The 27,979-nt window shown below is 35.5% G+C and overlaps 2 protein-coding genes across 3 annotated transcripts in view; one reads left to right on the top strand and one right to left on the bottom strand.

Annotated features, from left to right (window-relative positions):
• The window catches only part of LOC144441436 (TNF receptor-associated factor 2-like), a 311,144-nt gene that overhangs the window by 17,945 nt on the left and 265,220 nt on the right, over window positions 1-27,979 (top strand). The gene's annotated exons all lie outside the window — the stretch shown is intronic.
• On the bottom strand, window positions 786-27,965 carry LOC144441093 (uncharacterized). Of its 2 annotated transcripts, none has more exons than XM_078130623.1 (2): window positions 27,828-27,965; window positions 786-1,782 (listed from the first exon to the last, which is right to left on the bottom strand). In XM_078130623.1, exon 2 carries the CDS (start codon window positions 1,753-1,755, stop codon window positions 1,399-1,401), a length of 357 nt encoding a protein of 118 aa, XP_077986749.1. In that variant the 5' UTR covers window positions 1,756-1,782; window positions 27,828-27,965; the 3' UTR covers window positions 786-1,398. The 2 variants fall into 2 exon arrangements, with proteins under 2 accessions (XP_077986749.1, XP_077986748.1); XM_078130622.1 differs by lacking the exon at window positions 27,828-27,965 and adding an exon at window positions 12,114-12,246.

The following is a 27,979-nucleotide window of genomic DNA, read 5'->3' as shown; positions in this document are numbered from 1 at the left end:
AAGTTGTTTCCAGTAAAGATGAACTGGAAAGTGAAACATAGAATTGACACGACAAAGCAGTGGATTCCGCATTAATAATATACCACGATCATCAAAACTTGTTGTTTTTTTTGAGTTCACATTGCGCGTGATCTTATTTGGTGTGAACAGCGTTTCTTTAGCAATGGCCCCATGACGTAATTCATTTGCTGATGATATACTTAGAACTATTAACCTTCCACAAATTGCGATCGACTATAGGCATTCGAAAGAGCGAATATACGATTTCGAGAGGTGCTTGGAATAAGGCAAATCTGACCCATCGAAATCTTCTGTACAGTAACCCTTTCCATTTTGAGAAAAAAAAGTTGACATACACCAATCCATATCCACAGAGACAGACAGACAGACAGACAGACAGACAGACAGACAGACAGACAGACAGACAGACAGACAGACAGATAGACAGACGGACGGACGGACGGACGGACGGACAGACACTCACTCACTCACTCACTCACTCACTCACTCACCCACCCACCCACTCACTCACTCACTCACTCACTCACTCACTTTCTCACTCACTCAGACACATTCACGAAACATATTCTAGGCTGAATGCTATCAAACATCATCATCATCGTCGTCTTCATACTCATCATCATCATCATCATCATCATCATCATCATCGTCATCATCGACATCATCATCATCATCATCATCATCATCATCATCATCATCATTGTCGTCATGATCATCGTCATCCCATTCATTTCTCAAAACAAAATTCATACAAACGATTCTTTTTAAATTATTTCATATTTTAATCGACAAAACATTATTATACACAAAAGTTATAACTGATAGAGAAACAGACTGCATTGAAGTTTAAAAGTAATGTGATATGTCAGGCTGGAGAGAAATATATACCATTGGAAACGATAACGAGCATAATTGTCATAAGAATATGAATCCGAAAAAAAAGATATTTAACTATGTACTAGTCTCCGATTACTGTCTCAATGTGACTCACTTTACGTAATTCAAATATGTATCCAGTGTCTCTACGCAGTTCGGAATATTAACACGTCGAACTAATGGCAAATGCATTAATGTAATGATCTTATCAAGTTATATCTCCGTTTCAGATTGCAGGATGCACTTTGCAGCTCTTTAGACATACCGTACCGTACATGGAGACAGCTAGTCAATTTTCTTTTTTGCGTTGGAAGTTATAGAGATGGTTTGTTCAAGTGTAAATGGAGTGGTTGACGTAAAGAAGGAATGTGTTTTGACTTCTCAGTCAAAATATTAAGCTGATGAAGTAAGATAGGGGTGTGTTTTAATCTATTAAACAACCAAACAAAAGGTGCTACGAAGCTGACTAAAGCTGGTTACATGGCGTCCTTCTGTGAGGTATTACTCGTCATCGGAGACGGACCTTCTACGTACGGAGCGCTTCCAGTTGTCGTAAATGTTTAAACCCTTCAGCAGGCCCTTATTTTTCTTCCATTGCTCTGGATCACGCTTGCCTTCATCCCTTTTCCACCCGAAGCAATATTCACTTGGTTTGCCGACAGCGCAGAGCGCTTGAGGCTCGCGCTTTTGAGACATTTTTGCACCCAGTTCTTTGCGAAACTCTTTCATCAGCATCTCCTCAAAGGCCTCATCTTTGATGGCACCATTGATATCGTTGGTTTCAACTAGTTCTTCTCCGTACACTATGGCTACAAAAGCCGCTAATAGAACACAAAGCGTCAGGACTTTGAGATGCATATTTTTGTATTTGTCTGTGTGTGACGTCTGAAATGAATAAAAGACAGAACGAGAAAGTCAGAAATGTCATAAGCCATACACATTTTGGAAGGTGGGTGCCGTAAAGCGGCCTTCAGTTTTTTACGACGATGACGTAAACCTTAATCGCGTGTATCTGTGTTTCGTTTGGCTCGGGTACATTGCGTACATCTTAGAATGTGCTCTATTGTATGGTTTGATTGATCTTGCTTATCGCGTGCTTTGTACAAATAAAATACAAAAAATATTTAAGCCCTGGCATATGTGGGTAAATGTGATATGAATGATCCAAACAACCAAAACATATTCTCTGAGCAGTGTGGTATTATTGCACTAATTTTCCAAAAGCCCTGTAGACTACATGCAAATCATACTAAGCAAAAATCTAATTTTGAAAATTACATAAGAAGACAAAACAGTCAGTGTACCAAGTTCAAAATATATTACAGTCGCACATTAGTTTACCGGTCCATAATATTTAGAATAAGAAAGTAATCACGAGTCTCAAAGAAAATCCTGTTGTGAAAATTAATTACAATCTATCAGTATGAATATTCCTTACCAACATGACTAATTTGGATTAGCATTTCAGCGAAAAGAGAAAAAAAGAAGAATATTCAATATGTATAATGCTTGATTTAAACACATACACCTCCCCCCATACCTCCCCGGCCCCACACACAACGCTGCAATGCAAGTACACAATTAAGCACGCACGCACGAACGAACGAACGTACGTATGTATGTACGTACATATATATATAAGCGAGCAAAAATAGTAACGATCAAAAATAGTAACGTTACTGCTCACCTTGAGTACTGTTTCTATTCATAAATTAATACTATTTTTTTTTAATAATCAGGGTAGTCAACATTGACAATACCGATTTTAGTTTTCATGATAGATAATTGTTTCTGGAACCGATAGCACGATATTTCTAGTGTATATTCACTGTTTAGTGTATACAAATAATTTATGGACAAAATTGAAGGATGATTGTATCTCATTTGATTGCAAAGAAGAAGCCTCATTGTGCGCTGATTTTGAACATAATTTGTTATGCGAGTTTACACAGATGCGAAACCCGATGCAATTTAAATTTCCCCTCATTGATAACAATTTCGAAAGTATATTTGTGATAACCTAGTGTACAAATTAGTAACAATAGGGAAGCTGCGGCTGTTTGAAATTTTAGCCAAAACGAAGGCATTACGGTAAATTTATCCTCACTTCGGAAAGTGTAATAGATTGGAAGTTAAATGAAGCAATTCCTTCGAATCGTCAATGCAGCTGTGCAGTACATGGTCGGCCGCAACGTTACTGTAGAAAACCTACACTACTTTACAGTTTAAGTGTGCTCCATTTTCGTCCTGTAAAAGGTTTTTAAGTCAAGTACCTACAAACCATTCACATCATTACAGCCTTTGAGTTGTTATAGTCACTTCAGCACCGTCTCACTCTAACAACAACCTTAAGCTAAAATTGAATCAGGGACCCTTCACAGTTTGAACTTGAAAATGCATCATTGACTTTGAAATTGTATGCTAAATTCTTCCAGTAAAAACTTGAAATATCTGCTCTTAGTATAGGGTTTTCCTTCACTTTCATATTCATATTTTTTCATATTATTTATTTTCACCAGACACAAAGGAAAAATGATACACAACTGAGAAGAGAGGAAAGGAAAGCACATAACCACTTATGAGGTTACAAGAGGAAGTGATAGTTAAATCAAGCATAAGCTACGCAATCAAATACTTCCAATAATCCAGTTCTCGAGTAGTGCAACGATTTCAATGTACCATCACTAAATCCGAATGTTTTGCACACAGAAGTGACGCTTCTTGGAGGTGTAGTAAAATAACTCCACCGAACTTTCTTGCAGTGAAATCGAACAAAACAAATTGCTTTACAAATAATAATATAATATCGTATAATAACAACTGTTAGCCTATTTACACCACAGGAGACTGCCTTGAAAATTTCACTTGTTTTAGGTTTTGAAAATATGCTCATCTATAAATGTTAGTTTCAAATTCAATGTATGCGTAACTAAGCAAACACATAATTTTCATATTCATTATGCTCACTTTTCTATACCCCCAGGGTACTTTGCAAAATATGAGTTATATTACCTAACACCAACGCCTTGGTTTGGTTCTATCTCATTTATTACTATAAAATGTCCTCCAGAAGTATCATTAGGTATTCAATTTCCCTTCAATTAAGTTTGCAAACTCGACATCTTCCAATGGTGGTGTCTGTAATTGGTCTGAAGATTCAATCTTCTTGTATATTATGCTTTATGATTTTAACGCGAGAAGTGAAATTGGAAAATACAACACATTAAAGTGTGAATATGGTGAATATTTAACTAAGTGTTTATATATATAACTGTATTACTATACATGTATGTATATGTGTGTGCGTTAAAGTGGTACATATGGTACATATGCAGATTTTGTGCTCAACACAGACACAGACACACGCACACACACACACACACACACACACACACACACACACACACATATATATATATATATATATATATATATATATATATATATATATATATATATATATATATATATATATATATATAACTCGGTGAGTATCAATCTGCTAAGACAGTGCTCTATACCGCAGTGGCAGAGCGTAATAGTTTTGGTTTACCAAAACTATATATATATATATATATATATATATATATATATATATATATATATATATATATATACATCTGTGTGTGTCTGCGTGCGCGCCCGTCTGAGCAAATGAAGCCACCATAAAGCTATGTCACATACAGCCCCTTCTCTCTCTTTCGCTCTCTGTCTATGTATCTGTATGTCTGTCTGTCCTTGTCTCTGTCTCTCTGTCTCTGTCTCTGTCTCTGTCTCTGTCTCCTTCTGTCTCTCTCTCTGTCTCTATCTGTCTCTGTCTCTGTCTCTCTCTCTGTCTGTCTCTCTCTGTCTCTCTCTCTCTCTCTCTCTCTCTCTCTCTCTCTCTCTCTCTCTCTTTGATAGCTTTAAAGACATGCAATCTGTAACTTAAATCCTATTCTGACAGAAGGGAGTGTACAGAATTAAAAACGCAAGGCACATAGAAACAACTTCAGAAGGAAATCCTAGTGGTCGCAACATTGTGAAAATACTTATACATATACATGTACAGCGGGGCTTTGAAACCGCGAGGGTAATATATGTCGATTTATTTGTCCTAAATATCTATGTCTTCATATCATTTTTAATATCTCATATTTTTCGGATGTTAAGTTGTGCAATCTAATAGCCACGATTCAGTATGGAATTTAATGATGGAATATAACATAATGATATTTCCACATGAAACAAAGGTAGCTACCAAAATCCAGAAGAATTACACCAAGTATCACTAAAGGGATGTGAAACTATGCGATCAATCAAACAGAAATGTATAGAGTAATATGAAGTAAAGTTCAGAGGCGCTGTACAGTTAAATATTGAAAACATTCGCGGATAAGTATGTTTCAAGGTTCTTCCTGTGGATGTCCGTTGAATTCGAACCTCCACTGTCAATTTTATAATTCAGATATAACACCATAGCATGTTATGTGATGTCTCCATAAGACTTATATCCTAGTGGCATTTCTTTGTTCTGACATGTATGCAACACGGAGGGCGTGACTAAACGTGATTATATCCCACAAAATTAGACCAAAAACAAGGGCACTATTAATAAAATTTATACTATTTTATATATGATTGCAATTCATTATAAGAGTCATCAGTGGTGAAAATATTACCAATATTATGGCGTGATAAGTAGTTGAATGACCACTTTTATATCAATTGAAATTACCTTTCTGACAACAAATGAATTCCCTAAAGAGGATCTTGGGACGTTTTATTTGGACTAGCTAATGATCTCATTATGGATACTGATACAAATTACGTAGCAGGGCATATTCTTTCATTTGAATTGACCGGGATCTGACAGCTTTTATATGTAGAGTTATTGACATAATAGAAACTGTCTAATGATGTACAAGATAGCATACGGCGGAGAATTGATGTAATCAAAATTTGATATTCGTTGTCACATTCACAGTTACTTGAATAATTTCTGACATTGCTAGTACTAGCTTGTAATATGGTCAGAATTCGTCTAAACCATAAGCAGTGTTCGTCTATGACAGGGTCAGTGTACATTTCTGACATGGCCAGTGCTTGTCTTTGTCTAGTGGTCCTCTTCCATGGGCCAGTTGCAGTGTTCGTCTCTGTTTAGTGTTCGTCTATGACATGGCCAGTGCTCGTTTATGTCTAGTGTTCATCTACGACATCGACAGTGTTATTCTATGACATGGGCAGAGTTTACTTAGTTTATGACATGGTTAATATATGATATGGGTAGTGTTCGTTTATGACGTGGGTAGTGCTTGTCTATGACATCCACAGTATTCGTCTGTGACATGGGCAGTGTTTATAGTCTTTGACAGGGACAGTGTTCGCATCTGACTTGTATAGTGTTCGTCCTTGAGAAGGAGGCGTGTTCGTCTATGACACGGCAAGAGTTTATTAATGACATGCGCAGTGCTAGTATAGTATAACGCCAGACTAGTGTTCGTCTATGACGGAGAAAAGTGTTCGATTGTTACAGGGGCAGACATGAACGCGTTTGGTGTCCAAAAGTTATGCGTCAAGATTAGCCTTATGAGTACCTGCACATCTCGTGATCACCAAACAAATGTAAATATTTCAATGTCCCCTTTTATCTACTTTGCTCGTCTAACACAAATACTATACTACCCGTAAGTGGACACATCTTCAAATATATCAAGATAAGTGCGTATTTTGCCCAGATTTTAACCGTCGATAGTCCTATATCCGTGGCCTTTCTTTTACGTCAATAAAATATTATTCTTATTCATGTCATGATGACATTTCAAGATGTCGTAGAGAAATAAAAATTATATCAGATAAGGCCCAGTTTTGATGCCTAAGGAGGCACACATATTGGCTCAGAATCATAGATTATACATATTATCATTTCAATAGTGACAGCTATTATGAATACAACGCTGTTGTTGTTGTTTTTCCCTTTATTATCGCATGAAAAGATATTAAGGTCACCGACCTCCTTAAAACAGCTTATAAGACTTATAGCTAAAATGATGTTGGTTTGGTTTTTCACTCAAGACATCTAACATGCCATTTTTTACATACTCTCAGGCAACTTAAAATGTAAAAGAAACAATTACATAAGTACCGCACAAAGTAGGGATATAGTATTCAAGTTGATAACCTGATTATCAGCAACAAAATCAACAATTGCAGCCATTAAAATCATCAAGTCCATGTGTAATGTTTTCATAAGAAGCCTGTTGTTTACTGCACTGTGAAAGAATAGCAATGCTTAACAGTGTTCAATGTGATTGGGTTAAGGATCCTGCTGTGTTTATTGTGTCTCTGTTATTGTTAGTCTAGAGTTTAAATACGTCTATCTTTTATCAAAAAGTAATGTCCTGTGAGAGAAACACAAAATTAAGGTCATTTAAGCTTTAACACTGCTGACAAATCTATATACTTGAGTTGTGAGAAACCTGTACAGTCAAACATAAGGGTGGTTTGGGTAAGGGAAAGTGGTTAGATTCTGCTTACATTATGTGCTTCAAAAAGATTTAAGGTCAAACTCCCAATTAAAATACTCTTTCATAAAAGTTTATATTCAAGACGGCGTACGACACTGGTAATCGATCACGAGCCTTCGGTTCACTAAGATAGAGACAACCTTAATCAATGTGGTAGATTACGCAAGTGGGTGTACTGTAGCGGTTCCTCTGTCGTACGATTCTAATCACTCTGTGATCAAGAAAGTATAAACATTGGAAATCCCAAAACAGCACTACAAGTTTATGGAACTCTAAATAAACTGGTTTTCAGAGAAGCCTCCCTACTGAGACTATAATTAAACCAACGTCCATTCAATAGCTTATCTCTGTTGTATCAACAGTAGTTTTAGTTTGTGGTTATCATAGTAAACAAAAGGCTCATTTACCAGAGTAATGCACGATAATATGTAATAGTAGTACGTACTCTGTCGAAAAGTATTCAGAAAAGGAGAAAAAAACTTCCATATGACTGAAACATTTTAGTCAAGTAATACTTACACGCACCTTCTAACACCCACCCCGACCTTCTGATTGTATGATTTAAGGTGTGCATGAAAGGCAATATTTTCAGTCTGACTTAATTGGATTTTTGCTCAGATCAAAAACATCAATTGAATATACATCTCAATGTGTCCCGTTCCTCCTTTTTTTTTCATTCAGTGAACTCCTGTTCGAAGTGTGTCTGTATATGAAAAGGATGATGTATCTATTCCAAAGAATAGACTGAATGTGTCTTTTGGCTAGGATTTGTTACAGGAAATGAGATCGGCAACCTTTGAAGTCAAAGTGCAAGGGCTCTTACAGTCCCTGTCTACACTCTCTCAACTAATCCCATGAATCTCATATCTTGTGAAACCGAAAAGGTCACATGATATCAAGGCTACATATAATGAAATATTTTAATGTCTAGTATCATAAATTCTTTTAAGTATCTGAATGTCAATAAGACGAGAATTAGCAGTAATTAGAAATGTCAAAGTTAAGAATTGACGAACATATTGCCATCGAATATGACAACCAGACTTATTGGAGCTTATTTTCTCAGGTGACTGGGATGAGACTTGACACATTTTAGCGATTTAAGAGTTTTTATATTTCACAAAATTATATTTGTATTACGTAACGTGTTTCCATTAAGTTTTTACAATAAAATTATATGCGTCCAAGGCTTAAAAAAATGTGCTGTTCCGATTACGTTCAATTTTAGAACAGGTGGGGTAGGTAGATTTTTTTTATGTGCGAGTGTCTAGTTCAGGTAGACATGTTCTCCGTTGTTTTCCATATGGTATCTATATTATTGGTTTCCGTCCATGAGATGTACAGCCATTACAGATTGGAAGAACAGTTTTATATTGTCTTTGTTAAGTTGATGTCAGTTTCTGCTTCCACAATTTGTCGTGAGACCTCACAATTTTCGCGAATTTTTTGGTCGAATACATAGAAAACGTTTAGGGTGGGCAGTGCAAAACTAGGTGGGGGTCAGGTTACCGGAACCAACATTTTTAGAGGCTTAATCACGATTCTGATGAACACAAACCTTTTAAAACAAAAGCAATCATCTGAATCTATGATTGTAAGGCTCTAACCACATTGTTAAATGTAAATATCATATATTGCCTCTAGCTAAGTTTCTTCTTTCTTTACACAGCTTGAGGTAGCTGTATCTTGTAATGCTAAACCACCTCGGAATGTGTAAAGAAGAAGACGAAACTGAAAAAATGGGAATACCGGATGACTATATGTTAGGCCTAATAAAAGAATTGTGTGGTTCCGATTACGCTCAATTTTAGAATAGGTGGAGTAGGTAGATTTTTATTTTTTATTTTATTATATATTTTTTTTCTGTGTCAGTGTCTAGTTCAGGTTTTCTATTGTTTTCCAAATGGTCTCTGTGTTGTTTACTCCTTCCAATCAGATGTACAGTCATTTCAGATTTGAATAAAAGCTTTATTTTGTCTTTTTAAGTTGATGTCAGATTCCACATCCACTATTTCTCGTGAGACTTCACAATATTTTTGCGATTTTACTTTTTTTTTCTCGAATGCGTAAAAAGACAGTTTAGGGTCGGCAGTGAAAAGCTAGGTGGGGTCGGGTAACTGGAACCAAACAATTATTTATGAAGAGTATTTAGAAACACTTTTGAATTAATATAGGTTGATGATTAATATTCACGGTGACTACAACCTAAATGAACCTGTCCATCAAGATATAGTCAGTTACATCTGTACCACGAAGGATGTCATTGGTTAGCACAGCATGATAAAGATCGAATACAAGACTTAGTGTTGGCAATGCTTGGGATGTAGCAAGAACATCATAAATCCAACATTATTTACTTCCATATGACTTGACTAACTAAAATGCACACATTTCTTGAAAACACCAGCAGTCATTTTATCTTCCAATTTCCTATGTGCTACACATTCACAGCATTAAATGATTGACTAGCTTAGCTTCTACAAGATGAATTGACTCCTTCACGCACAGAGAGGGTTATTTTACTCTAGCCTGGAGGGTGTGCAAGTGAAAGAACAGGAAGACGCCAAGGCTGTATAGAGATTTCTCGAGCAAGAAGAGCAGGAGTTGTGAAGTTAATTGAACCCGATTCGTTGATTATATGGTGCTTCAAAGCAATGCAGACTTTATGTTGTCGGAAGAGGTAAAGAAATCGCGACGTTCACAAAGGTATCACTGAAGTCACCTACAGACATTCGACTGTGAACGCCGATTAATGAAACATTCTAGAAGTGTGGATTTACATCGGCAACCACTTAATTCTCCCCTATCTAGTTTCGCTTCACTTGATTCTGATTCAGCAGCAAAATATGATTTCTGGTTTAACCAATTTGAGAAATATTCAAGAAAGATAACGGTCTTTTCTGTTGGGATGATGGTAATATGGAAAGCTGCTAATAATGGTTAGCATCAAAGAATCAAAAGTGTTACATTAATAGATACAAGTAAAGTCTTTAGCTCTATCGATATATGAGTCTATCGATCACGGAACGAGAAGGTGTAACATTTAATAACAAACATGGAGGTCTCAGTTCGTCGACATCGACGTTTGACCCTATCTAATTCCACCAAAAAGTAACATATACTTAAAATATAACAAAATAGACGCAAGTTCATTTTTGGAAAAAAAAAGTTAATTCAAATTCGAAATAAACATATTGAAACAAGAAGTCATCAGTTCGGATAATAAAAAAAGTGATGTAATTCTTTGGCATTTAGCATCCTATCAAAAACGTCATGTGTAATAAAGGATCATTGATTTTACGATTCTATTAATTTTACAATATTCATACAGGTGAAGAGGTGAACAAAATGACCTGTTAAAATCACTGACGTAACAGCTCAACGGGAAGTGTAAAAAAAGTTTTGCTTACTTGTAGAAGATTCGGGATTGGTTCAGGTATTTTGAAAATGCTACAGGCGATTATTTACCTACGTGCGTCATCTTTCACAAAGGTCATGAGGTTTTCATCATCTGTCACAATATAATATATTCAATTCCTTCCACATTTACAAACCATATTAGGAACTATTTCAGCCACTAGCATTTGGAAATACCATTAGCTATTACAGGCTCTATTTAGCACCAATGTTACAAATAATGCAAATCATGTAGATGACGTCCGCATCTTAAAGCTACTAGTAACACGAGCCTTTTTGTGGCAGGTATCAACCGTGAAGCTATATTTTATACGTTTTATCGCAGTTGCCATAAACATCCATATATATATATATATATATATATATATATATATATATATATATATATATATATATATATATATATATGAATGCTGTTGTTGAACTTGTAGCATCTGACATGCGTAACATAATATGTTAAACTGTTAACAAATTCTCTATCAAACTTTTGTTTTAAACCTAGATCAGGAGCAAGGACTGCCGGTTTGTTTCACGAATTATATAACTTTGCATAACCACATTAATCTGTGTATAAAAGAACTAGGAAAAATGAAACGAATAACTGGTTCAAAACATAGCACGAGTTCTTGTATTTTTATTTTCATGTGACTTTCCTATATGTATTGTTCCATTAAGTCGAGTCTTTTCCGTAAAGGAAATCTCTACCGTTACAGGTTTATGAGAAGAGTTTACAGAAAAGATAGAGATTTTAAATATTATGGTACTGGTTTGAGAACGATTATCTTCATAAAAAATGAATTAGCTTAGGAAAAGCACAAAACAAAAGGAAATGTTTTTTTAAAAAACATGAAAAAATGGTGGAAAAACATGGAAATCATGGAAAAAATATAGCCCCTTTTAACCATTCTTAATATTTGTGAATAACAGACGGATTTGGAGATTATATACTAAAAACAAAATAAAACTAAAGCATTAGAAACAGTTGCCATAAAAAAAATATCAAGACATTAATAGCGTCAGGTTTAATATCGAACAACACCAGTAGGCTGAAAGGATTCGTTTAAAATCCTATTACGATCGCCTAATATCAAAATGAACCGTTGGCGAACCGGAGGAAAGTACCACAGAAGCATAACGGAAACATTTTTAAAATCTGAAATGTCAATCTTTTGTGGTATGAATGATAACCTTTCCTATTTCATACAGCGAAGGGAAGGTTAACCACAATCATCGTAGGAATCTACCTAAATCACACTCAACGTGTGGGGAAAAGTAATTCATGTTTTGTCCTACCTTCAAACACCACTCGTCAGTTTTCTTCAAAGTTAGTCTTTGATGCGATGTTACCAGCGTGCTCTTTGACTTTCAGTTACAAGTCTGAGTTTACGATGACGTGAAAGGCAGGGTGCACCAAAGCTCTATAAAGTCGATTGGGAAATATCTACCTGTATTTATAGAGCTAGCTGTCTAAAGAGGGCAGACCTAACCCCCTAGGTACGATATGATAGGCATACACCTGGTTAGAAGTAATGGGCTCGATGTATTTTTTTCATTCAAAATTCTCTAGAGGAGGCTGAATAGATAATGACCTAGAGGAGCCTACACCACCCTCTACTGACGTTGACAGTTCTTTTAATAACAATTACTATGACGACCTACAAAAAGGAGAAAGATAAGGATGCGTAGTTCACTCTTACAAAAAAACAACACATTATAATAAAAATGGAAATAAAACATATATTTTATGTAATTTAAAAGAAGAAACAATATTATAAGAAGCAATAAAGACGTCCAGCTGAATAAAGTACGCTATGCTACGTAACTGTGTAACGCCTTCCAATTAAATATCGATCCCAGAAGTACGGTGCTTAGTTTACCACTTAGGTTTCAATTCTAGCATCTAACACGACGCTTGCAGAATGCCTCGAGAGTTCACCCTCATTCACTTATTGTTTGTTTTACGTACGTTTCGCTTGTGTTGAAGTATATGTAGGTATAACTCTGCTATTATAAAACCTCCTGTGCGTAAATGACATCGCAAAAAAACCCAATTAACACTGTGCTCTGGAGCCAGGCCTATGATTTATGGCGTAATCACCGAGCCTCATTAAACAGTCATCGCTATAACTTTCGTGTCATTATTTTCTGAAGTGCAACACCCGATCAATATTCCTATTTCAATTTTGATATTAGTAAAAGTATCCGGTATGGAATGGAATGTAAAACATAGTGCAAACAAAGAACAAGCGGACAGTGATCATTAAATTTGTGACGCAGACGAGATTCTAAATAAGATCGAACTCTTGGTTCATCATTATCAAAAAACAGGGTTCCCTTTCATACCCGGGGCTGCGGGAAGTCTTTTCGACGCTAAATGCATATTATCTTACAAATTACATCAGCGATGGTGTAATTAGTACTAATGAGTCGTGTTGTGTCTCGGACGATGCTTCTTTGAAGCTGTGTGTGTTGCTGTGGGCATCGCCATATGGGAATACGCGCAAAAAAACCCCCGAATCTGACCTTTCAGAGTACAAAATTATTTACGGTTATGATGAAAAGTTAGTGTGTTAAATGGCAATCCCTTACATGCCAGTGGGAAAATATGTTTTTCCATGGAATCGAGATACAACATCGATGAAATAATCTCACTTGGCTAAGTTACAAAAACACCCGTTACGTTCTTGACCGGCAGTAATAGCTTTTGATATGTTGGTGTTAGAGTGGACGACATAGTTTACGCTTTCAACTTCGATCTTAAACTCGTAGAAACAACACCGGTTTGGAAAGCAAAGCAATCCATTCACGTCGCTGTAGTTATACACAAAACATATTCATCTAAAAATCGTTCTACATTAGTAATTACCTGATTGAAAGATTTGCCCCTAGAAAGGGAATACTATCTGTAATAATAGAAACCGTTTGGTTTGCTCCTGAAGATCACACGTCGTTTTATGTATCCGGTGAATTATAGGCTTAGTATCGTGCATTTTGCCTCGGGTCTCACCGCTGACATTCAGTGAAACATTTTTACTATCGAGCAAATGAAAGGATGAGACTCTATCAGCAGCATTCAAGTTTTGCTTGATATACACTAACGTGAAATTAGAATGAATGAAAGGTGTATATATATACAATGTAGTAAATAGTATCAAACTCGTAGAATAGAGTGCTCGATGCTTGGGTAAGCAGGGCGGGAATAATCATTGATTATATATACAATGTATATAGTTATATATATATTTCATGCGTGTATGTAAATGATACATCAAAAACAAACGCGAAAGACCCAAATTACAATATAACCACCCTCACCACATATTAATTATGTAACATAATTGTTTAATAATTATGTAATATAATTTTTAGCCTATGTAGATTGATAAATTTGATTAACAGAATGTCATTGTAACATTTCCTTTAAGATAACATAATGTGACTGATAGTTGTTTTCAGTATCATTCAGCTTTATACTTTTGGGGTTATGCTTTTTGAATTAATAACACTCAAAGTACTAATTACGAAGTAAACTACACTTCAGTCAGGTGAACAATTACAACTTGTAAAGATTTTCCAAAACTAGCAATAATTTCAATATGGCTCGTATCTTTGTAATTTGTATCGTGAGTCCCATGGTACCTTTTTACGGATAGCGAGGAAAAGGCCATGCTGCGAACAGTTCTGGTTTGTTTTTTTCGCTCGAGGATCGTCATATCGGATTTCAGCGGAGACTGATCTTTAGTCTCTGACACTAGTGGAAAGACCGAATCCCACTGATGGTTCAGGTGTAACCATCAATGTATTGTAATTACTATTCGCGGCTAATTGGAGTACCGACTCTTACTTGAAATCTACGCAGGTGCATACCTAAAGGACACGGTGCTCACCAATTAATAACGTCTAATGGGGCATATAGTCGTCACCATGTGAAAAACATCATCGTTTGGGCCCACTTTCAGTGCAGCATTTCAATGATACCATATACGGTGATGGAAGTTCAATATTTGTTATGGTCTTCATTAAGCTTACTTACTTGGCCGCAGTAAGTGTGTACCTCAAAGTAGACTAATTATTTGATATCACACTACACTTTGTTCAAAAAACTTATTTATATATATATACAAAAAAAAACCTCACTAAAATACTTTCACCTTGCTGTTTGCCGTTGTCTTTACTGATCGAATAAAATGCATACATACATACATACATACATACATACATACATACATACACACATACATACATACACACACATACACACATACACACATACATACATACATACATACATACATACATACATACATACATACATACACACATACATACATACAGTTTCTTCTTGTTACATATACTCCTACAAAATCCATCAGTAATATAAAGTTATTACGAAAATCATGCAAGAAAACAGATAAAAGCCATAAGGATTGTATGGATGCATGTGCAATCATGTGGGAGGACATTCGAGGTACAATACATCTTTGTATAAAACTTGAGTTTTACCTCTAGCATGGAAAGGTAATGGTTTAGGCTATCTGTCTTTTTGTCCGTCTTTGTGTATACACAATAGCAAAAAAAAACCGAGTTGATTGTAACGAAATGTTATGAACACCTTTATTACAGTCACTGCAAGAGAAGATTAAACCTTGGATAAGATCAGTGCAATAAACTAGGTAAATGTACCTATATTTCCAAAATTATGTGTGACGATATTTGCCAAGTCATCATTTCTACGCTCGATACCAGATTCCTATGTTCTAGTGTCTAATCACATCCACTGCGCACTATGGTAATGTTAGCTCTTCCTAAACATACATTAAGGAGTAGAAGAGCTTAATATGTTTAAAAGACAAACAAATGGGAATTTGATAGTCAGTGATTTTTCATGCATTTTCGTTGTCAATTTTAACAAAAACATCATACCACAATTGTGGTTCTCGACCTGACCTAAATCATATATTGTTTGTTTTTTTGTCGGATCTCTTTTATTTCAGAATATTGATTTCTCCATTTCTCAGGGGGGCCACTTTGTTTGTTTTGTTTTACACGTATTAGCGAATAAGGAGACTGAAGAGCTTTTGAAATGCTGAAACCATCATAGCTACCGCAGTTTACAGTAATCAACATTTAATGCCTATATCTTTATGATTTGATTACTGACTATATGAAGGCATGTTCTGTGGACAAAATTGTATTTTCAAATACCATCTTGCAAAAATAAAAAAAAAATCTATAAGTCAGTAGTGGAATACTGGTTCGCTATTTAGTCAACTAGTATTACAAGCCTCGAGAGGCATTTGGTTTATAACACATTAACCTCTTGGGAGAAACACGAATTCTGTTGTCATTGTAGGCATTTTGAAAGAGCGCAAACTAAATAAAGACATAATTCTCCCATTAGACACTTCGTCGTGTTAAACGAAGTTAACAAACTTTCATAACAACATTTTAATTCAAAAAATGTACATCCATGCCTGTAAGCAAGAGTATATTTAATCAAAATGAACCCTCTTGAAAACTCGTTCATATGATATTTCGAAAGTCTTTGTAATGTTTATGTTGAAGACGTACATGAATATAGTATTGTGAGAATATTATTAATTATAATATACCTAGTGATAATGCTGTGCCATGATTCGCTAGAATCAGTCACGTGATAGGACAATAGAATGACTATTTCCCTAGGGAAATAGTTCCATCAACTTTTACATGGTCACGTGACCACCGCTCGTTCACAGCAGGTCAAAATGGCAGCTTCTGACGATGTCGTCTGCCACCGCGAGTTCACAGCATGAGGTATATTATAAAACACATATTGCCTGGCCTATATTCGGGCTATAGCACCCGTTCATTACCCCCTCGTGACTGTGAGTTATCAGAATCACATGCTATTTCCCGAGGCCAAAGGCCAGAAAATTTTACCAGAAAATCATTGTAGTGATTCTGGTAAATTACAGTCCCTCGGGTGTAATAAACGGGTGCTATAGCCCTCATGGCCAGGCAATATGTGTTCACTATAATATGACACACCTACACCCGACAAAAGTATGTATGTATGTATGTATGTATGTATGTATGTATGTATGTATGTATGTATATGTATGCATGCATGCATGTATGTATGTATGTATGTATGTATGTATGTATGTATGTATGTATGTGTGTATGTGTGTGTGTGTGTGTTTATATATGTATGTATGGATGGACACTTGCCTGTCTATCCAACTGGCTTTATGTAAAGGGAGGGGGAAATGGGTATATTGTCAAGTATGCACACGCGCTAGCATGACGATAAACATAGATAGATAGATAGATAGATAGATAGATAGATAGATAGATAGATAGATAGATAGATAGATAGATAGATAGATAGATAGATAGATAGATATATAGATTGGCAGGCAGGCAGGCAGGCAGGCAGACAGACAGACAGACAGACAGACAGACAGACAGACAGACAGACAGATCGATCGATCGATAGTAGATATACAGACAGACAGACAAACAAACAAACAACAGAAAGACAGACAGACAGACAGACAGACAGACAGACAGACAGACAGACTGACTGACAAGAATTTGTTTTATAAATTATAAGATCATACCATTGTCAAAGTCGTATGTGGTGTACAACTTTGACATTGATGATCTTCAGTCATTATAAAATAACATTAAAACCTGACATTTAAAATACACACATACCGAGTACTGCACTTTTGGCATTTCCAGATAGTAGAAAAAGGATAGGGTAAGAGGAGACTAGTACAGCTAGCAGACACAATGTCTTCGGCATTTTCGCATTTCATTGCTTCTTTGGAACAATATTTAAAGTTTCAGGCATTTTAAAAGTAAGACATCCTCAACAGTACGATGGTATGATAGAACGATTCTTTACCTAAATGATCAGGACTTAAAATTAGAAATCTCTTTATTGAATTACTACGAAACTAGAATTTCGAGTAGAACGTAAGATGTTTTATACATATCACATAGTTTTTTTTGTTGCGTATTACACAATGTACGGGTGATCATAGCGCACTGCACAGAGTGAAATGTTACATTTTATCTCACTGTTAACGTGCACATATGAACACTTTTGTCTTTGAGTTATTTCATGTGACTGTTATGTTGCTTTGTGTTCACAGTGACATAAAATGTATAATTTTATATGATGTTGGCAAGCTATCATTGTTTGTATTTTGTTTAATGCAATCTGTGACAAAAGAAACCCTCTTGCGTTAGACGTAAAAAAACATCGTGCTGCCTAATTGAAACTCTACAGTAACCCTGGTTTGGTAGTACTTTGATAAAGAAATGGTTTTCCTGAAATCAAGGAAAAAATTAATGCATTAGTTCTAACACCGAGAATTCATTCGTTTCATATGTATACAAATTCATCACTATAAACAATCTTCAAAATATTTCATTTAGGTGTTTTATAAGACCATTTAAAATTGAAAATGAGTAATCAAGCTACAGATTAAATAAAACCATCATCCCGTTCCAAAAGATAGAATAATTCGGTTGTTTTGGCCGCAAGTTGTTTTACGCTGGATTTACGTTGTATTAAGATGCCTCCCATGGGAGACTATCTATGTATCTCAGAGCTCTACGAATGATTTACATCTTACAAGTAGGGTATCGGGTGCCGGAAGACAGTCTCCACGTATTAAAACTTCCCCACGGCTTAAGGTGCGGGCTGTTTTATAAACTTCGCTTTCATTGTAGTTCAAAAAAGCGGTGGCCAAATATAGACTGAGTATGTGACGTATGGAGTCAGCTGATTTTGCACTGAACATTGTATTTTACAGATGAGTGGTATTTATTTTATCTGATTTCATTTCAAAACTATTGGTTTCACTATGTAAAGCACCGACACCATCTTACTGTTTAATTAAGCAATCGAGAGAGGTGTGTTTCCAGTGTGCGTACATCTCAGGGTTAAAAGACCAATAAAAAAAAACTAAGCTACAAACTTTCGAAAGCAACACCACGTAGTCTGATAAGTTTTAATTACACCTATGTAAATAACACAATTAAAAACATGTAATAAAAATACAATATCAAATTGTATAACCTACAATTGTCACAGAATATCATGCGCGTGCGCGTTTGTGCGTACATGTATATATGTGTGGAGTGTGAACGTTATATATAAAATGCATTCTGTAAAAACGGTAAAATCACAGACTTTTGTGTTACACAACGAAGCATTTGTGAATGTATTAGTTATGCTGTGTGTATATGAACGCATTGCCCAACTTTGTCAAAATATTTACAGGTGTCTGTATATGTACATCACGCCTTTTATATCAAGACCTATAATACATATGTATCACCCATGTCATGGAGTTGGGAGAAGCTATTAGACCATCTAAGAGTACACATATATTGACTTTACCAGATTAACATCAAAAGTCAGAAGAAAAAAAATATTAGATAACGTCCCATTGCAAAATCTATAATGGCCGCTAGGCACATTATGGCAGTACCATATTTCATCCATAACGGCATTATACCTCAGAGAAGCTTTAGTGCCGACAAATGGTCAACTAAGTACACATTACCATTTATTAAAACATAATGTTTTGTTTGAACAAATATAAATGACTTATCTAAGTCAATAAATGCAATTTCTGGGCGAGGGGGGACTGGTTGTTTTAGCCAATATTTAAAAGTTATTTATCCTTCCATTTGCTTTGATCTAACCGATCTAAGAGACAGCATTGTGTTTCTGTAAATACTGTCTCAAATCATGCTACTCGCTAAAGGCTTCTAAAATAATTGAACAACCGTTAAAAACTCGTCCAAACAATCTGCGAACTTTGCTATTATTGAACGAAAATGTGTGTTACACTGACCTATTGCCAGACAAACCAAGAATACTGATTTTTGGAATGTTTGTCAAGGAAATTTTTATTTTCTCATAACATAGGTTATATGTTTAATGAGAATATAATGAATGAGTATATATGGAATGTTTTTTATAGTTAACTTTTAATCGTGTGTGCCTTTCATATGGCACTTTGCGCTGGGCCTGAACCTGACCCCTAACAGTGACATTTCGCATTATTGTTTCTACACGTATACAGGCTTGATAGGATGAATCAAAGTTGATGGGACAACTTCCAAACACTCCAAGGCTTTTTGATTGCGATTAAGGTTACACCAATAACCTTGTACACACACATCATATTCGCGCAAGCATTTGATTGGACAGAATTTACATCCGCACTGTATTGATAGCCATCAGAAGGACAGTGTATGGTAGGAGCAAGAACTGGGCATCTTAATGTTTTTATTACTCTTATATCTCCTTGCACGTCAAGACAACGAATCCGACCCGTCTGATTAGTCCCTCGGAGGCATTTTCCTTCGCTTTTATCACTGATATCTACAGCTGCGTGCGTCCCAGTAGAACGTTTACTACTCAAATTAGGGAAATAACGTATCCTGTTCACTACCTCGTGCATTGTGATAGGTAAACTTTCAAATGCTGTCGAGCGTGATTTATCTGATCTTACCTGTAAGTTCACAAAGCTCTCTCAACTGTTAATAATCGTATAAGTCAGTGAAAGAATAATCATTTCACGTGGACAAGCATTAAGTGTTGACGATTCGCTTCTCTTTTCCAATACCCTATTACCGACTATCAAGAGTTTGATTTCTCAAATTACACAGATGATAATTCACGTCGCATTGTCTAGCCAATGCTGCACTGGAACGTTTAGTTGAATTGCGACCACTCTCTCTCTCTCTCTTTCTAATCGAAGCCTAATATATGATACGACATGAAGATAACCAGCAAGGCTATGAAATTGTATCCGATACACTTCTTCGGATAACCAATTCAATTATCTTATCGTAATTCCTCGACATACAACAGATTTCATCGGAATAATCTAAAGACATAAATGGCCTTATAAATTATGGGATATTATGTTCATTGGCAAAGGAAATGAATAGCTGATAGACACAGTGAGACGTTTTATAATATGACTTGACATAATAATGTTACATTTATATCTATTTATTTTCAGCAAAAAAGTAAATATTCCAACACCAACAATCAATATTATTGTTCATACGCTTAAACCAAAATGTAAACTGTTTTGACTTTACCTTTGAAAAAACGGAGTGAAGGACCTCCTTTGTATAAACTCGCGACTTCTTTTGTTAGTTTCTTTCATGTGTAGTTCTAAAGACCCATTTACATTCACAGTTATTTATACCGCTCTACATACATATGTATTGAGCACTGTTTACTCTATAGACATATTACATATACTGAGTTTAGAGAGAGAGAGAGAGAGAGAGAGAGAGAGAGAGAGAGAGAGAGAGAGAGAGAGAGAGAGAGAGAGAGAGAGGGAGAGAGGGAGGGAGGGAGAGAGAGAGAGAGAGAGAGAGAGAGAGAGAGAGTGTGTGTGTGTGTGTGTGTGTGTGTGTGTGTGTGTGTGTGTGTGTGTTTCATCCTTCTTTCGCCAATTCGCCGGTCTTGCTCATGGTCCACCTAGCAAGTGCTATAATCAATGTTCCATCATATGTCTTGATAATGCTTTAATGTGGTATATATTCATAACATCCTAAATGTTGCATTGGTAATATATAAATACCTATTCAAATTTCGATGATTGGACATAATGTTAATATACTGAGGGGGACACTATCATTACAAGATGTTCTTGATTACAAAATGCTAATTAGGCTATCGCAATGCGAAATATCAGCCGCTTGCGTCGATTGGAATTGTAAATCCTACGTTTGTCATTTTAAGTACAAAACTGCATATAACAGTGTCCAAGTTGATTACCGGCATAACCTGCCATATATAAATATACGACAAGGCCCAATTATTGCCATGTACGTGATGTGAGTCTGAAGCATGTGTAAAATCGCCCAATTTTATTTACAATGATGTTAAACATCCGCTATCCTGTTATTTAGTATTCAGTCTGCAGGTACGTGACAGGTAAACACATTAGTTAACACCAAATTATACAAAGACAGTTGACAAGTTTACGATGCCTTTAAATGACACTTTGTGCGGGGGGGGGGGCAACACGCATGCAAACATCTGGGATATTGTAATGACAATACAATCAATAAGCAATTTAAACAGCGTGATTTAAAACTATTTTGCGAAAGCTATCATGCTATTTTACTTTCTTTTCGCTAACCTACTGCTCAGTTTAGATACACGTACCTGTCAACAACTAAGGATTCAAAGCTCATTTCGTCTCGCTTGTCGGTTGAAGATTATCAACAACATATCAAACCCATCATCATGTCAAAGTCAATTGTAACATTTGTACAGATGCCGAATGATGTTACCTTTCCTGTTGCCATCAATCTTCTTACTTTATAAACAATATTTGACCTTCTAAATTGTGCCAGGTGATCAATTATTTACGCTTGTTAGTGTGATATCAATCAATTTTCAAACTATATGCCTCGCGTTTGTCTTATTACCGAGGCTTTTTATATAACTTAAACGGCAGTTATATATGACAAGCAATCAGACAAAGGAATGATGAGACATTTATATGTTTTATTACTGCTCTGATGACGCAATGGGAGTATGTATACAAAGTGATAACTTAATGCCGCTTTTCGCGTCTATGTAGCTGTAATAGATTGGGAGAGTAATCGTCACTACTTCTGTTATCAAGCGCATCACCATCTGTACAAATAATAGCTTTCTTTAAATACCCTGACACGAGAAGAGATTCCAACTTTACTAAGTGACGTAAGAGATTTCAAGAATAGATGTATTGTTCTTCAAATATGTAGGAATGACGAAAGAAAAGAATGTGAATAAGGCTTACATTTTCTTTTCAAGTTATCAAATCACGACGTCTTACAAAGACATCAAATCCATCACGTTTTCTATTAAGCAATAACATGACCAACAACGCATAGCCTATATACTGAGATCGTGCAGATTGTGATATTGTTGTCCAATGAAAAAATCAACATGATGTTAAAAATAGTGAGATAAAAGAGACAACTCCTTGCTAAAAAAAAATATATCACATGTACACGTATCATCAGATAGAGGATTTGTATGATTATCAACGAAAATCTATAAGAAACTGCGTGAAGTTAGGATTACGGACATTAGTGCCAAATCCAACAAATTTAAACATCTGTATGTCAATGTCTGTCATTATAGCAGTAAGCCACTACTAAACTACCTCAGCAAATGTTCACTTTCTTACATTCAACTGAAACACAGTGTCAGTTTGTGTGTATTTTTTAATATTCTGATGTCTATGATGCGGAAACTAAAAAAGACATACATGATCTTCTTTTATTTCAATTATCAACTATTTTTAGTCAGGTTTCTTGGAAAAATCAGATGACATGGATAACAAGACTAATGACTAAAGCGATGAGAATGACCGACCATTTCATATTCGAAACTGCATAATTCGACGAAACAAAATAGTTATAATTGTACTTGAAAATCAAGAGAGTTTTCCATATTTATTGCAATCACAAAACTACTTTAAAGAAATCTTAGCATGTAAATAATTGACTATATGATGACGTCACAGTGCTTTAAATTGACGATCGTTATCATTTGATACCGTCATAGCTTTGATAGTCCATAATAGTAGCAATAAACCCTCGGCTAAATGAATGCCGCAGTAGTCATGGTATATAATACTCAAGATACAAATATGTTATCGTTATGCACTAATGATTGACAAGTGGTGTTGCATTGTTATAATTATTTTCATTACGTACGTACGTACGTATGTATGTATGTATGTATGTGTGTGTGTGTATGCGTGCATGCGTGCATGCATGGGTGCTTGAGTGCATAAGTACCTACCTACTATCCTTTCTAATTGTGCTAAACTTAGAAAAGAATTATCATAATCAACTGTAAATGTTCATTAAAAATTCTCATGCTTACTGATCATAGCTGGAATATGAATACAATTGTTTATTGTCACCTAGTGTAATAGTCCACGCTGTATCCAACATAAAAGTCATGGTACAAAACTACAGATAAGACTTGGTATTATGCCATTTATGACTAGATCACTTTGTTGCTTTTATTCAATGCAGAATGTACCTCAGAAATAAAATCTTGTTGTTATTTTTTTTCAACAACACTATAACCTATTCCCAGTTAAAATCAATGAAAACGAATGTGGGTTACCGTACATATATTTTTAAAAAGCGATTAAAATGACATCAAAATTTAATAATCTAAAAATCCAATATGGCCGCCGCCGATTCCGTGTTACGTCGATTGTCGATTTCGTTGTAAAAAGGATGGAAAACCTCGAATTTTCTTATTTGAAAAGGACCAGAAATAAGCCTTCATATAACGTTTGGAGAGAATTGAAGAACTTTAATTTTCAAAGAAAGTTGTCCCCAAGGCAGATTCTACCTTAATATAATAACTTATTACATTACATTCTGGCGAAATTGTTAAAAGTGTGAAGTGTAAAGTTTAAGACCAAAGCTGATTCTTGACACCATGGGAGCTGATGGTCCCAATTAACAGTTAAAGCTGTTGACCCTTGAAATGTCAAGCTGATATAAGTGTCGGTATTATTTTTATCTTATATTTAATTGGCTTTTTTTTCAGGAATCAGCAATCAACTGTTAATCCAATTTTGTTCTATTGCAACAATTGTTATTAGAGCGTGCAGTTAAAAGTTTCAACCCGGTAAAGCGTTCAATACCACTACTGTGGGACCAACTTAACATTTTCTATCTGATGTATTTGTATGGTTCTAACGATGTCCATTGACGGCTCTTTCAAAAGAAAGATTTACCATTATTTAAGGGACGTTCAATTATGTGGGAGAAGTAAGGATGGATGCAAGTAATGGGTAGTTTCGTGGGGCTTTTCACTGCAAATTTATAACCTGTATCAATTCCCAGTATAATATATTGTAATTGTCACACTACTCGGGCAGAGTGTATATTGGCAATGATATAAAAGTATGTGTGTTATAGGATTACATTTGGAGGCGTACACTAGAAACAATGTTGGTATTGTAATAGAAACGCCATCCCACGAGATAACACTCAATCTCTCCTTAATGTAGATGATAGGGAAGCCGACCTTTCAAACAACACGATGTGTAAATTATAAGTACACTGCTGATATTTGCCGTATCGTCATATCGTTGATAGATGGTAGCTCGTCCACCTGTCCCTGCCTTGATATACATTAGCCCAAAATCAACACCTTTATTCCTTATATCCCCTTTCTTTCTAATGATAAACACAAACATCTAGAATGAGCAATATCGGTATTGTGACCTGGCACTGGTCTTTTTATGTAATCTACCGAGTAAAACTGTTGAATATTTTGGGTCCAAAAAAACGGAGCGGTCGATAACCGTATTTGGTTTTTCACATAACGCAGTGCAATTTCGTATAAAGACAGAATTAATTTGTTTTGCATAAGAATTTTCTCTGACATTTTGAGCAAAATTTTAGGTGTCTTCAAATGGTAAGTACGTAATAAAAAATGATTGATCGACCCAACATGCAGCAATTGTACTACATGTATTTGTATTTCTAGGAATACCTCAAGCCGAGTTGTTTTGCTTCAGATGGTGATTCACGACGTAGCTTAACGCTTATCTATGTAAGAATGGACGTGATCTGGAAACCATCCCAGTCCAAAGACTCTATTATAGAGAATAACTTAATTTATTCATTGGATATCGATCAGAAACGGATGATCACTTTAACAACCATAGAATTAAATTCTCATTGTTTTAAGACAAACCGAATTATCGTCACAATTAACTACTATTACATCGTGTTATTTGGTATATCGTAAAGATCAATCGAGCGATGCATTAACAGCAACGTTATACGAATGCTTCATGTAATGCGATTAGCAACTCACCGTGGAATGCATTGCCTCAGGGACAACATACTATTTAGTCCCATTACGACTCTTGAACGTTAACATTTATAAAGAATACATCAGACAGTCTAAACTTGACAGCACTTGGGTGATGTATGTATGTTTGAACAGCATGAGATTTGCAACCAGTTCCTGTTTGAACCTAAGTAACAATTAGTATAGTTTTTTTTTTAAATGAAATCAGACATTCTTATTTCGATAAATCTTACAGTTGTTAAAATACGAATGGAAAAAGGTAAGTATTCTGCTTCACTATACAATGAAATATCACGTAGAAAATCAGCACACAATCCCTTCTCTTCTTATGTCTTTGCTGCAAAAATCTCGCTCAACAGTTCGAGTGGCGGTACATTTAATATGCACTCCTATAATCACAGAGATTGCTCTAAGGTATGTATATTCACGACCTTCTGAAATGAGTGTGTTAGCAAGTACAAAACATAGGCTTGATAGTAATGCTATTTTTTGTCATTTCTTCAGCATAATATTTGACAAATATGTCAATCATTACCAATAAATAAGCTGATATCGATTCAATACCGCACAACTGATTATCTTACATAGTCATAGATTGTTTTCTGCTTTGCCAGTTGTTCATCTTTGTATCTACGTAAGAATTGAGATTTCTTGAAGTTTTGTGCAGAAGCCTAGATTAATCATGTATAGGACTTCGCCAATGTGTTAAGGCACTTCAAGGTCGTCGCCACTTGTATGGTATCCCTTTTTCATCCTGGCTCATTCTTTGAAACCAAATTGACTACAGTGACAAACATATCTGGTGTAAAGTGTCAACTAGATCATGTTTCAGTCATATTTCTAACGTAGAGACATTCTTAGCAGGCTTGGCACGCAATAAAAACATCTGAAAAAATCAGTGTAAAGGTACAAACAGCTGACTAAAAAGTTAAGCTTTAACAGTTATCTCTATACGATTGCAGATTAGTGTTTAAAAACGAGGCTAAGTAACTATAAAAGTTTGTGATTTGGTCGTTAGGCGTTAACGAGAGTTGTGCCCATTACTCAGGTGCAACGCCATGTGGAAAAGATTACATTGGAAATTGAGGCTCAAATGAGGTCAATTTCTTGAATGCAAAGAATTGCAATTTCTTAACAGTTACTTACAGCAAGAGACAGCGACTTTCATCCGTATACATATTAAAAAGTAACGCATAGACATATATTGTAAATCCCTTTACAAGACACACGACCATTTTGACATGCAATTTTTTATCTGAATGTACATCGGAAGTGATTGTGATATTTAAAAAATAAAAACGTTGTGTAGGAAAGCGCACTTGACTGTTATTCTATACTAAACTCTTCAGGTGTTGTGAAGCTAGGTATGCGTGTCACATTTGTCTAAGCAATTGATCGTTCAATTGTCCATCCACTCCCACTACAAAACGTTGTTTTTGAAATATATAATGTTCAGAAGCCTTGAATTTCAAAAATATTTTAGCAGGAAATTTACAGGATGAAATGATAAAGTCTATAGTATATATATAATCAATGAGGAATTATTTGTAATGGAAGCAGACTGTTTAGAATTTCATTGACATACTCGAGAAGAATAGTAGATTATTATCTGTTTATATATACTTTGAAAGTTAACCTCAATATATGTAGAATGCTGCCCCTACATAAGTTACTTGTAAGCATGACTGTTTACCCTGGAGGTGTATGCAAGAGTGGAAGTTACAAATGTAAGCATACAGTCGAGATTTGCTAACGAATACTTTGAAAACATTATTATTGCAAGTCAAAACGCTTTCCGAGATATTAGTAATGCAGCGCAAAACCTTGCTTCAATTAATTGGATTCCAAAGTAATTTCGAATTTGATACACGTATAACCTAATTACAAAAATCGCTAGAAGGTGCGGAGATGGTATCCTTTTTACTGAGGAAAGATCTTGCTTTCGAGATGAAAGTCAAGCTGCTGAGTAAGTGTAAAGTCTATATTATTCACATCACACATACTACGCACAAACGCATCAATCAAAACGATTGTTGAAAAAGCCGACTTTTTTCTTCAAAAAAAAAGTTGAATGCGTCACAAAATTGAATTTCCAATTAACCATTAAAAAAAATAACCCTTACCTTGATTTAAGCTTGATGGGATGAATCGTTAAAAAATGAGATGCTCTGAAGTAGAGACAGGTTTCGTGGGTCAAAGAAGAGACACTACTGAAGAGCAAGTTCCAAAGCAGACAGTGGACAGGTTAGTTTCAAGTTTGATCTTGTAGCTAAGT

Source organism: Glandiceps talaboti, chromosome 10 (genome assembly GCF_964340395.1).
Source record: "Glandiceps talaboti chromosome 10, keGlaTala1.1, whole genome shotgun sequence".
NCBI lineage: Eukaryota > Metazoa > Hemichordata > Enteropneusta > Spengelidae > Glandiceps > Glandiceps talaboti.
The sequence above is the reverse complement of the archived record's forward strand: the minus strand, read 5'-3'. Positions and strand labels throughout refer to the sequence as shown.